The sequence below is a fragment of the Podarcis tiliguerta genome (genome assembly GCF_965153285.1).
Source record: "Podarcis tiliguerta genome assembly, chromosome: 17".
In the NCBI taxonomy this organism is placed as follows: Eukaryota; Metazoa; Chordata; class Lepidosauria; order Squamata; family Lacertidae; genus Podarcis; species Podarcis tiliguerta.
This window is the reverse complement of record NC_139550.1, coordinates 8,421,899-8,435,257: the sequence shown is the minus strand read 5'-3', so window position 1 is coordinate 8,435,257 and position 13,359 is coordinate 8,421,899. Positions and strand designations below refer to the sequence as shown.

Here is a 13,359-nt window from a genome sequence, read left to right as displayed (position 1 = left end):
AGAGATGCTAGTTTGGTGGATACCTTGGGTGGGGTCTTTTCTGTAGCATTGTGGAATTCCTCCCCTGGGAGGTCAGCTTGGCCCAGTCTTGCCTATTTTTTAAGGTGGGCTGTAAAAACTTGTTTTGTTCTGCCTGGCTTTTTGATGCATTTATAGTTCTGTGGTTTTGTTTTAATGATAGTCCTCTGCTGCTTTTAATTTGTGTTTTTGATATGTATTGTTTGTACTTGCTCTATGTTGCCTTGGAGACCCTTGTGGGCAGAAAAGCAATGCATAAATACTTTTAATAAATAATAACAACTAAGATTTTTCTCTTGGAGACCAAGGATTGTTGTACAGTGGTGCCCCGCAAGATGAATGCCTCGCAAGACGGAAAACCCGCAAGACGAAAGGGTTTTCCGTTTTCAGAGGTGCTTCGCAGGAAAAAATTCTCTATGGGCTTGCTTTGCAAGACGAAAATGTCTTGCGATTCTTGAGGGTTTTTTTCACTCCCCAACCCCTTTTTGTAAAGCGCTAAGCTGCTAATAGCCTTTTAGCAGCTAATCCGCTAATCCCTTAAGCCTTTAATAGCCGTTAATAGCCCTTAAACTGCTAATACAGTGGTGCCTCGCAAGACGAAAAGAATCCGTTCCGCGAGTCTTTTCGTCTTGTGGTTTTTTCGTCTTGCGAAGCAAGCCCATTGGCGGATTAGCGCTATTAGCGCTATTGACAGTTTAAGGGCTAAAAACGGCTTTTTAAGGCTTAAGGGATTAGCCGTTTTGCTGCTAAAATGCTTTTAGCAGCTTAGCGCTTCAGAAAAAGGGGTTTTGGAGTGGAAAAAACCCTCAAAATTTTTCGCCAATTTTCGTCTTGCGAAGCAAGCCCATAGGGAAATTCGTCCTGCGAAGCGCCTCTGCAAACGGAAAACCCTTTCGTCTTGCGGGTTTTCCGTCTTGCGAGGCATTCGTCTTGCGGGGCACCACTGTAGCGCTAATAGCGCTAATCCGCTAATGGGCTTGCTTCGCAAGACGAAAAAACCGCAAGACGAAGAGACTCGCGGAACGGATTCTTTTCGTCTTGCGAGGCACCACTGTATCCATTAATCTGCAGACAAAGCAAACAGTTTGCTTACTGTCTCAGTGCATAGAAATGTCATGCTCAAGGTCTCCATCTATAGGATCTGCAAGTAATTTATCGTCGCTAGATTTTTGCTAGGAGAGAAAAACAGCCCTTGCATAGCAATGTAGCACATTTCTATTAGTTTAGCTTTCTGGACTGCTTTAGTGACCCTGATACTTAAATGGTGCAAACATCACATATGAGCCTGGATAGCTCAGTTGGTTAGAGCATGGTGCTGATAACACCAAGGTTGCAGGTTCGATCCCTGTGTGGACCAGCTGAATATTCCTGCATTGCAGGGGGTTGGACTAGATGATCCTCAGGGTCCCTTCCAACTCTACAGTTCTATGATTCTATGATCTCTGGTACCTAATAATCAATATTGGATATGTGGAAGGTACAGTTGAACCAAATTTTCACATCTGCTCCATTTTATATTTTGACACCCATAATTTTAACTGTTACATTTTTAGGTTTGGGTTTATAAGCACCTCCATACATGTGTGCTAGTAATACTCTTTTTTTATAATTATTTGCATCTTCCTCCACTGTAAGCTATCCAGAAAACTCCAGTTTTAGGATCACATATAAATGTCATAATCTCATTTTCTCAATTGTCAAATAATAAATTCTGCCACATACTACTTCTCATACTGTCAGTGTTAAATTGAGATGGAAACTTGTTGGATGTCACAAGAATATTTGACACCAAAATACAAAGAACGTGAGGAACAAACCTCTTTTAGCTCCAATCTTTACCATATACATCTTCGCACAGGAATAATACTTTAAAGAAATATGTCCTAACTCTGTCTCCCTCAGTGTGTATCTTTGCCTTCTGTGATTTTTTTAAAAATCAATTTCTACGCCACCACATTTATGTTCCTTTCCATGCAAAACTAACAATTAATTTCAATAGGGACAAATGTAAGGTTCTACACTTGGGCAGAAATAGCCAGCTGCACAGATATAAGATGGGGTTTACGTGGATTGCCATTAGTATATGTGAAAAGGATCTCAGGATCCTAGTAGGCCACTGTAGTGTGATACAGCAGCAGAACAAGCTAATGCTATCCTTAGCTGCATCAACAGGAGTATAGTGTCCTGCTCAATAAAAGTAATTGTCCTGCTCTTATTCTACATTAGTCTGACAACTCTTGGAGGTACTGTGTCCAGTTCTGGGTGCCACAATTTCAGAAGGATATTGACAGGCTGGAATGTGTGCAGAGGAGGGTGACCAAGATGATCAAGAGTCTGGAAATCAAGCCTTTTGATGGAGTTTGGCATGTTTAGCCTGGAAAGGGGTCACATGGAAGATGGAGCAAGCCTGTTTTCTCCTACTCCGGAGGGTAGGACCTGAATCAGTGGATTCAAGTTACAAGAGTCCAGATGAACATCAAGAAGAACTTTCCCCAATATGTTATTCAAATTGGCACCCCTGTATGCCTCCCTTGGATTCCATGACAGGTGCAAGAGTTTTAGCTGGATAGCTCACTTGGTTAGCCGATCACACCAAGGTTGCAGGTTTGATCTTCGTAAGGGGACAGCTGCATATCCCTGCATTGCAGAGCGTTGGGCTACATCAGGGTTTCCCAAATTAGGGTCTCCCGCTGTTTTTGGACTACTAATCCCATCATCCCTGACCACTGATCCTGCTTGCTAGATAAGATGGGAGTTGTAGTGCCAAAATAGCTGGAGACCTAAGTTTGGCCTAGAGCCTCAGGGTGCCTTCCAACGCTATGATTCTGTGACATTGGGTTCCGCTGCCCCTGTAGATCGTGCCACCTGAGGCAGTCACCTCACCTTGCCTCATGGGTGGGCTAGCCCATATTAACTTGGAAGGAAGTGAGCCTTCCCTATGGCCCAGGGGTGCCCACTTGAATAAAATATTTGGGGGGGGGGGAGATAAGCGCCACCCCACACAACTGATCACATGACATGGCACACACACACACTATTTGAATGGCATTTCCCATCAACTTTGGAGGGGGGGCACCCTCAAATATTTTATTGGACGGGGGGGGCAATGGGTCCTCAGCATCTAGGAGTTGGCTCCTATGCTTTGATGGACTAAACTAGGCGCCAACTGCTATAAAATATTTGAGGAGTGCAGCTCCCCCCTCCGCACCCCCTCAATATTGAGGGAGATTCCCATTCAAGTGGGGTGGGTGGGTGGCATGCGATCGCTTATGCAGGCTTACATGCCCCTCCCCAGGGCCAGATTTAGGTTTGATAAGGCCCAAAGCTACTGAAGGCAATGGTGCCTTTTATATGTCAAGCTGTCCCTTGTCAACAACAAACTGCCACCCTTTTTTGTGTTGAATATGGTCATTTATGGATCTAATAGGTATCTAAAGCCATTTGAACAGAACAAATAAGACCCTACACAAGACGAAACACTTGCTGTATGCAGGTTTTATTTTGTTTTTTTATCTTTTATTTTGGAAATGTACATCCAGTTTCCCCCCCCCCCTTTAAATTTCTTGGGGGCCTCCAAGAGAGTGGGGCCCTAAGCTAAAGCTTATTTACCTCATACGTAAATCACCCCCCCACCCCCCAAATATTTTATTCAACTCGGCCCTCCTGGTAGAGAGGACACCACTGCGGTGAGAGGGGAGCAAGGCCGAGCGGGGCGGGAAGAGAGACGGACTCCGACTCGGGACGGAGCAGGGGGAAAGGCGGGCCTAGCGGCCTCTGAGGGAGCGCCAGAACGCGCGCGGCGGGGGCGCGCCCTCCGCCGGCCGGCGCCCCTTCGCTCCCTTCCTTGGCCTGGGCGACGATGCCTCCCGCCCGGCGGCAGGGGCGGCGCCCTGAGCCGCCTCCTTCCTCCTCCTCCTCCTCCTCCTCCTCCTGACTATGGCGGGCAGCCTGCGGCAGGTCGCTCTGGTGGGGACGGCCGTTGCTGTCGCCGGCGGGGTCGCCTACGCGGTGTGGAGGAGCTATTTCCCCTCAGAAGCTGCTCAGGGCCCCGAGGAGCAACAGCAAGAGCAGCAGCCCTTACTCAGCTCTCAAGAAAGGGCCGCCCTGGGCTGCGCAAGGGCCCCCGAGAGCCAGGTAAGCACATACATATATAGCTAACCCACTGCGTTTCCCCGATATATCTCGGAATTTTTTAAGGCCCGGTTCTCACGTGCAGCTAGCACGGAAGTTAGAACGCGTGTCTGGCCCGGCCTGCGCGCGTTTCAGGCTCGCCTGGGCGAAATAAATCCCAGCGCGCAGAAAGGGAAAGGCAGCATTACTTCTGCTTAGGTTTCTGTCCTGTGAGACTCTCATTTCGGGAGAGGTGCAAGCCAGACGCGGGTTGGTCGCCTCCCGTGTGCGAGAATTACATTTGCCATCGTTGCACGAAATGCAGGCTAGACACTTGGAAGGTTTTACGCACACCCACAAATTTCCTTTCAGGGTTGTCGCTCCCCGTCCCCACCATAAAACTGCTTTTTTTGGGGCGGGGAAGAGCAGTGTCAGGTCATAGTTTGGGAAGATCTGCTGCTGCTGCTAATATTGTACTTTGGAGGGTTTAATTCCGCTACATTGCCTGCTTCACCTAGCTGGAAAAGATGAAATGCTAGGCAGAGTGCCTGTTTTTGGAAGGAGGAGTGGCAAAAGTTGCAGGAACTGAAGATTGCTTTATATGCCGAAGTTGTCACAAACCTTCTTTAATTCAGTGATATATATTTCTGAATGAATGTGAATCTGATCCAGCTACGTTTATAACCCACTTTTTCTCCAAGTAGCTAAAATTTTGCATCGTTCTGCCTCTCTCGCCTTTATTCTCCCAGCAACCCTGTGGGGTAATAATAATAACAATAATAATAATAATAATTTATTATTTGTACTCCGCCCATCTGGCTGGGTTTCCCCAGCCACTCTGGGCGGCTTCCATAGGAACAAAAAATACAGTAAAATATCACAGATTAAAAACTTCCCTGAACAGGGTAGGTTAGGTTGAAAGACAGTGGCAGGCCCAAGGTCACCCTATGATTTGAACCCTGGTCTCTCAGGTCCTAGTCCAGCGCTCTTAACGACTACACCAGATTGGCTCTCTTGCAACTGCTAATAAAAAAATAAGACCTATGTTTCTGTATCTGCATGAGAGCTTTTGTAAAAAAATAACAAAATGACTACACAAATGTGCAAATCCCATGTGGAGATTGTCGTGCCTCTCCCCCCCGTGGAGATTTTTCTGCAGTTTCCTACATGCAAATTCAACCCAAGCAACGATCCAGTGGTATCAGATGAAACGAGGTCATAAAGAGGGGTATTGTGGAAGCACAGCAGCTCATTTTATAAATTCAGTTTGTCAGCAGTCGCTGGCCTGGTCCACAAAAAACCACATTTGCAGTGACCAAACTTGGGAGCTTTTGTAAACTGAAAGAAAGTTTGTTGTTTTCTGGCTATCAAAGTTAGACAAATGTCTTAGCATAGCTACGCAGGTGAGACCTGCAACAAAATGTTGCAGTGCATGCTCCTCCTTTCCTGAATTGCTCCTTTTCAGCATGCCAGCCAAGCCCTTTCCAGGATGCTATGAGCAGAAAATAGCTGAAGCACAACATTCAATTCCCATTCTAGTTTTCTGCTTATTTTTCTGACACTCAGCATTCCATGACTACTGAGCATGCTCAGTCTTCAATGACTATCTGGGGCTTTTGTCTACCTAAGGTTGTTTTGTTTGTAAAATAGCAACTTTTGCAAACCTCTGTATTTCCCACTTGATTCCCCGCATTGCTATTCCACTTATATAGCTTTTGGCACACACTGCATCAGTTTGCTATTTGAGGGCAGGTGAGGTGGTAAAAAAATACCTGTTGATTGGTTTGGTGGGAAGAGGGGAAGAACCTAGCATAAAAAAAGGGGCTAACTTCAATTTCTGGAAACATTTCGTAGCTTTTATAGTTCTCTTCATGTTCACTCTGATACTGAGGCATAAACATTGTGCTCTGTGGACTTCAGCGATGCTTTGAGGCCAGGGCTGGATTACACTAAAACCAGCAAGGTGGAATCCTATTAATGTCGTAGAGAGGAAAGAGATTAGACTAGAAACCCCCCTGAGGGTGGCTCTTCCACCTTGTCAGGAATCAGTTAAGGCAGGCAGAGCTGACTTGGTGATGATTCATGTTCAGCGGTTTTGTTCTTTGCAGATTGTGTCTTCCCTCCTTCCCTTTTCTTCCTCTGTCAACTAATCTTCTTACCATCGGATTAAAGATCTGCCCCAATGAAATGAACTCACAGAAGATTAAATTTAGTTTAGTAACTTGGGGGGTCAGGTTACCACTGCTGTTGTGTTACATTTCTAAAAAATAAAAAAAAACCTCAAAAATTTTCCATTCCACCTTACTGCCCTTCCAGATATTTTTCCCCCACAGCTATATTTTACTAAATCATATACAGTGGTACCTTGGGTTAAGTACTTAATTCATTCCGGAGGTCCGTTCTTAACCTGAAACTGTTCTTAAGCTGAAGCACTACTTTAGCTAATGGGACCTCCTGCTGCTGCCGCACCGCCAGAGCACGATTTCTGTTCTCATCCTGAAGCAAAGTTCTTAACCCGAGGTACTATTTCTGGGTTAGCAGAGTCTGTAACCTGAAGCGTATGTAACCTGAAGCGTACGTAACCCGAGGTACCACTGTACTGTAGTGACTTTCCCTTATTAACTTATTAACAGTTTCTCTTTTTTATGAAAGTAAAATCTTACTGTTAGGCAGTTTGGTTGAAGAAATCAGGGTGGTTAAGGAAGCTCTGTTGCTTTCTGTTGTTTTTGACAGTTATGGAGCCAGAAGGCATTTTACTGTTGCCTAATGTGAAATTTCCTTCTCATTTTCCCCTCTTTTCTGCCACACACAACCCCACCCTTGATAGCACCTCCCCAGGAAACATACAGTGCGTATGTCCATCTGGCCGGTATGTATCTCTGGCATGATCTGTTGGTTGTTTTGCCTTGTAGGATGTACCACCAAGTAAGCAAATCCTGGTTCTGGGTTTGGATGGAGCTGGAAAAACCAGTGTGCTGCACTCACTAGCAACTAACCAAGTGAAGCGCAGCACAGCTCCCACGGAGGGCTTCAATGCAGTGTGTGTCAGCACAGAAGAAATGAAGATGGAATTCCTAGAAAGTAAGCATAGGTATCTAATGAGAAACAATTTTTTTTGCATCATTTATTATAACATTTTGCTTAAGGAGACTATTCCTACTGGTAGCATCTTTCTAAGTTCTTGAGGAAGAGCCTTTTACAGGTCTGCCACCTGAGATCCTTTTGGTTATTTTAGAATGTTAGATATTGAACCTCAGAGTGTCTCCATGCAAATTGTGTCCTCTGTTGGCCCAAAAAACACTCTGACGATTAATTGCATCTGGAATTGATATAGTAAATAACCCTTGACTCTTTCATCTCAACTCTTTTTTGCATGGCAAATATACATAAAACACTATCAATGATTATGTCTCCCTTGGTTGTGGTTTTGCCTTTGAGGCTTGCAATGGTAACATGAAACACTGTCGTCTGTTGACCCCCTAGTCAGTTTCTACATCTTGGTTGGACAGCCTGTCCACTAGTTATTAAAAGATTGTGCTCAGCAAAATGAAGCATTTGTTTGTGGAACGCTCTCTCCAGGGAAGTAGTTAGCAAAAATAGCACTTTATAAAAACAAATCCCAGACTTCTATCACTGTTAAATGACTATTTTATTGCTGGGTGTTTTTCTCCACTATTTTATGCTTTTTAAAATTATTTTTTTATCTTACAATACTATTTAGGTGTTTATGAAGTGGTGCTTTTGCAGCGGAAGAGCAGAGTGTAAATGTTTTATGTTTATAAAGATAGGTGCTGGGTCAGGAATACAAGAATGAAGAACTTATCAGAAAATGTCTGTTTGGTGTAGTAACTGAATGGTTAATAAGTGAATGACAAAGGGAATGGATATGATCTGTCTAAAGACTAATATGAGATACAAGATCCCAAAACCGTCCACTAAAACGAAGTCCCAAATTAATTGAGTGCCCTGGTTTGCACATGACACTAAGACATGCTTTGTTTATCAGATCATGAGCTAACCGCAAGTTGTCCCCCAGCCAATCAAACAAATAATGAAAGCTTGTTTTGTTTTTTAGTCTCATGCCTTTGCAGCTTAATAAGCATCTGGAATGGGGTGGCCAAACAAATCATAATTAAGGAAGAATGCTGGGTTCACAAACAATGCCAAGCCATAGTGAAGACAATAATAAATAATAATAAATTTTATTTATACCCCGCCCTCCCCAGCCAAAGCTGGGCTCAGGGCGGCTAACAACAGTCAAAACAATCCAACATTCTAAAAACTTTTCACCATAAAATCAATCAAAAACAAATTGATGGCAACCAGCAAGCACGACCCTGTGCAGATTGCCAGAGGAGGGGGTCAGGCTGCGCCCTGACCAAAGGCCTGGTGGAACAGCTCTGTCTTACAGGCCCTGTGGAAAGATGTCAAGTCCCGCAGGGCCCTAGTCTCTTGTGACAGAGCGTTCCACCAGATTGGTGCCACAGCCGAGAAAGCTCTGGCTCTAGTTGAGGCCAGCCTAACCTCTCTGAGGCCTGGGACCTTCAGGATGTTTTTATTTGCAGACCGTAGGTTTCTCTGTGGGGCATACCAGGAGAGGCGGTCCCGTAGGTACGAGGGTCCTAGGCCGTATAGGGCTTTAAAGGTTAAAACCAGCACCTTAAACCTGATCCTGTACTCCACCGGGAGCCAGTGCAGCTGGTATAGTACCGGATGAATGTGATCTCGCAGCGAAGACCCCATAAGGAGTCTCGCTGCGGCATTCTGCACCCACTGGAGTTTCTGGGTCAGTCTCAAGGGCAGCCCCACGTAGAGCGAGTTACAATAATCCAGTCTGGAGGTGACCGTCGCATGGATCACAGTGGCTAGGTCAGGGCGAGAGAAATAAGGAGCCAACTGCTTAGCTTGGCGGAGATGAAAAAATGCCGCCTTTGTTATAGCTGTAATCTGCGCCTCCATAGAGAGGGAGGTATCGAAGATTACACCCAAACTCTTAACGGATGATGCTGGCACTAGTTGCACCCCCGCAAGAGATGGGAGTTGCCCCCTCAATCCCATATTGCCCCGTCCCAGGCAGAGGACCTCTGTCTTCGAAGGGTTTAACTTCAACTGGCTCCCACGTAACCATCCAGCCACAGCTTCCAGGCATCTGGTCAGTGTGTCTGGGGCCGAGTCAGGATGACCATCCATCAACAGATAGAGTTGGGTGTCATCAGCATACTGTTAGCGTTTGAATCAAAATTCAAACGCTAACAGCAACCCCTGACTTATCTGGCAGTAAATTAACCATACTTAAGCTGCTAGGCAGGAGATGATGCTTACCAAAGAAAGCATGGTTTGATAAACAACAGCCATGGCCTAATGTTTTGAGTGAATGCATACTGCATTCAGTATTTTCCTGCAGCTATATGTATTGTAAGAGATGACGGGTGGTGGGAAACTGTTCAGGGAATTTGTCTGCCATGTCTGCATTCTCCCTTAAGTTTTTTATTAATTCCTGAGTTCCAAAAAAAACCCCATTTGAAAGCAGACGTTCAAGGAATACAGACAAGGTTTTGATGAACAATTGGGGGCTTTAGTTTGCAAGTTTGCTGATTCATTGTCTTCTTCCTTCTCTGTTGACTTGCAGTTGGAGGCAGTGAGTCTTTACGGGACTATTGGAAGAAGTACTTGCCAAGAATCCTGCTACTAATCTATGTTGTGGACTCAGCAGATCATAAACGCTTGCCTGTTGCAAAGAAGCTTCTGCATCAGTTGGTCCAGAGTAACACCACCTTACCTGTTATGATTCTAGCCAATAAGCAGGTAAATGTGAACTTGAGAACTTGGAGTATAATTTGTAGTTTTGTCTTTTGAAAGTGTGTCATTGTAGAATGTATATGGCTCCCCTGGGGGACAATTTCTAAGACAATCCATTGTGAGTTGTGCATCTCAGTTTTTGATAATAACAGAGTTTCACTCTGGTGTCTTGCACACAGAGACTGAGACTCTCTTGTTTCGCAAGCTTCACCTTTCTTTCTATCCCTGCTTCCTATTTTATTTTGTTGGTGGTTTGTGCTCCTTGCTTTAATACCTTACTAGGATAGGTGGCGCTGTGGGTTAAACCACAGAGCCTAGGACTTGCTGATCAGAAGGTCAGCGGTTCGAATCCCCACGACGGGATGAGCTCCCGTTGCTCGGTCCCTGCTCCTGCCAACCTAGCAGTTCAAAAGCATGTGAAAGTGCAAGTAGATAAATAGGTACCGCTCTGGCGGGAAGGTAAACGGCGTTTCTGTGCGCTGCTCTGGTTTGGCAGAAGTGGCTTAGTCCTGCTGGCCACATGACCCGGAAGCTGTACGCCGGCTCCCTCGGCCAATAAAGCGAGATGAGCGCCGCAACCCTAGAGTCGGTCACAACTGGACCTAATGGTCAGGGGTCCCTTTACCTTTTTAGGATAGGTTATTTTTGTTGTAATCAATTTAAATCCTGCCTTTCCTCCTGAGGTTCAAGGTGGCAAACCACATCCATTTTTAAAAAAATGTTTTAAAAAAATTCTGAAAGCAGTTACAATAAAAAATAGCATTCTAAAATCAGTTTAAAACATTCTCTCATCCAGTCATCTCAGGGTTAGTAGCATTAGTGTCTTTCAGCCATCAAATGTCTGGGTATGCCTCGGCATATTTTCAAATTATTTGTAAAAGTTAATAATGAGGGAGATAGGCACACCTTGTCAGAGAGAGCATTCTACAAACAGGGAACCACCACTGAAAAGGCCCTGTCATGGGTCACGGCCAGCTGGTTAGTGGAAGCATCACTAACAACAAGGTCTCACTTGCCAATTGCAGGGTCTAAAATGGTTGATATTGCCAGCATTCCAAATGTGCCATTTTCTAATGGGGTCACAATGTGCTCTTTGTTCTGCAGTTCTCCAGGTAGCAGGTGTTACTTTGAAGAAAACACGGATAGGTAGATTAAGGTATAACCTTTTCCATTTCTCTCGGACAGGATATTGAAGGTGCATACTGTATCACAGACATTCATGATGCTTTGGCATTATCTGAAATTGGAGATGAGAGAAAGATGTTCCTGATCGGGACTCACGTGGCAGAAGATGGCCTCGAGATCTCTTCCAGCTTGAAAGACACACGGGAACTGATTGCACAGCTGGTGTCAGAAGTTGTGTGATGGAAACTGGAATAGGGTACCATGTTAGGACCTAGAGTATTCCTGTCTTGCCAGCTTGCAGCCATAAATAGAGCTATTTTAAATTCAGATCTTATGGTGGTGATGGTGGTGGTGGTGATTCCTTGGGTATGGAATTGCAATGAAGATGATTTCAAAGTCGTGAGGAACCTTGTGGTTTAAGTTGTAAAAGTAGAGTATGTGTGTCTTTGAAAAACCACCCTGTTTTAAACACGTGGAAAGAAAATGGGATTATTGAACACTCCCAAGTTAAGACACCAAATACTGTATAGACAGCTGCTGTTGCCATCAGTTGAGGCTCTGTTGTGTGGTGGTTTATACTGAATGAGAGGCTGACTTATGGAAAAGCAGCACAAATTTACATAGGAAGGTGATTTTGCTCAGAACGTAGATCTACAATCCAAAGAACTAGCTGCGTGTACCCTGACACAGGGAGGCACTGAGTTTCATGTTTCTGAAGAACTTCATGTATGTTTTCTCTTAGGCTCACTTCCTTAATCAGAAGGATTTTTTAAAAATCAGTGTAAGAGATTTTCCTATTCTTTTGATTCTGCAAGACTCTCCCTATTCGTTTTCTTCTTTCTGATATGTAGATTGAGTGTATTATAGCCTCTTTTTATAGAGGGTTTTGACATAAAATTGTTCATTCAGAGAACCATGAGACTTCCCAGTTCACTCACCTGAAGGGAGTGAGAGAGAGAGGGAGATCCCACAACCCCTTCATGGCCTCTCTGCAGAATAATCCCAGGAAGAAACTATCTGAGCAGAACCACTGTCTTTACCCTTAGTATTTTCCTGCTTTTGTTAACTAGTAGTACTGGGGAAATCTAGACAAAGACATAATGAATTGTTGTGCTTTTCTTGTAGTCTACATACTTTAGTGTGGCCCTTTTGGCCAGTTGATCTGAGTGGAGCTGGTGAGTCAGTTAATTAGCTAACTGGCCATTTTTCTCTGCACTGATAAACAGAAGGGATGGCATTCTTGCTTTTTGATTGAGACTCAGGGGAGGACGTTTTACAAGGATTTCTACTTCTTTGCCAGTTCTGTGGCAAGAGGACAGGAAGAGCCATTTCAGGGAGAGAGAGCAAAGACACTGGCAAAGGGCTACCCTATCCTCTGTTGAGAGCTCAAGGGGATGAGAATGGAGGAAGCAGAATTGCCAGCCAAGCTTGCTTGACCTCTCAATTTATTCTGGGCTGCATTGGGCAGGGGACATCATGCCACTTATTTACTAATCAGGGCTCAATGAACTTTTGCTTGGAATCTTGGATCTGCTGCCATCGCATACAATTTCACCCTGAAAATAGTAGCTTCCCCCTCAAAGGTCCAAAACAGTGTTCTCAGGTGTCAGGATTAGTAAAACAAAATTCATGTCTCCCTCCCCGTCCCCCTGCGTAATTTCTCAGGTGATGTTAATGCAGACCAACCTGTATTGACAGTGACAAGATAAGGAAAACTACTTAAATACTGTACCTCTTATTACACTGAAGGAAATACTGTGTGTACATATATCCCTATTGCTATAGATACCTTTCAATGTTTTTGTTAACAATAGAAATTGTATAGATGTTTTCTAGCAATGTCTCCCCTCCAGTTGTATGCTGAAGCACTTCCGTTATATAAAGACAGAATATTTTTATTCTACTTTGCTGTCTTGGCTTAATTAACATTGTCGTGGTGTTTGCCATCCCCCTTCTGATTACCTGCGGTTCCCCTTCCCCACTAAGATGAGAGAGAGAGAGGTGTGCCCTCAAAAGTTAGGGGAAGAGGAAATTATTGGTATGACTTTTGCACCAGTTGGTGGATCTCAGAGTTCTAGTTGAGGGGGGAAATCCCACAAACCTGAAGTCTGCCCATTCTTGGAGTGCAATATATGATCATTAAGTTACTTTTACTGGTAACCAACAGGGTTGTTCTTATTCAATCACAAGCAGAAAACACTGGTCCAGATTCTTCAGTGCCACATTTCTCTGTAAACATAGGTAAAGGGACCCCTGACAATTAGGTCCAGTTGTGACCGACTGCGGTTGCGGCGCTAATCTCGCTTT

At 44.5% G+C, this 13,359-nt stretch overlaps 1 protein-coding gene across 1 annotated transcript; it reads left to right on the top strand.

The window, feature by feature from the left end:
- Nucleotides 1-3,821: 3,821 nt before the first annotated feature.
- On the top strand, nucleotides 3,822-12,955 carry ARL9 (ARF like GTPase 9). Its single transcript, XM_083420712.1, has 4 exons — nucleotides 3,822-4,152; nucleotides 7,041-7,209; nucleotides 9,758-9,933; nucleotides 11,113-12,955. Exons 1-4 carry the CDS (start codon nucleotides 3,955-3,957, stop codon nucleotides 11,290-11,292), a joined length of 723 nt encoding a protein of 240 aa, XP_083276838.1. The 5' UTR covers nucleotides 3,822-3,954; the 3' UTR covers nucleotides 11,293-12,955.
- The last annotated feature ends 404 nt before the right edge of the window (nucleotides 12,956-13,359 follow it).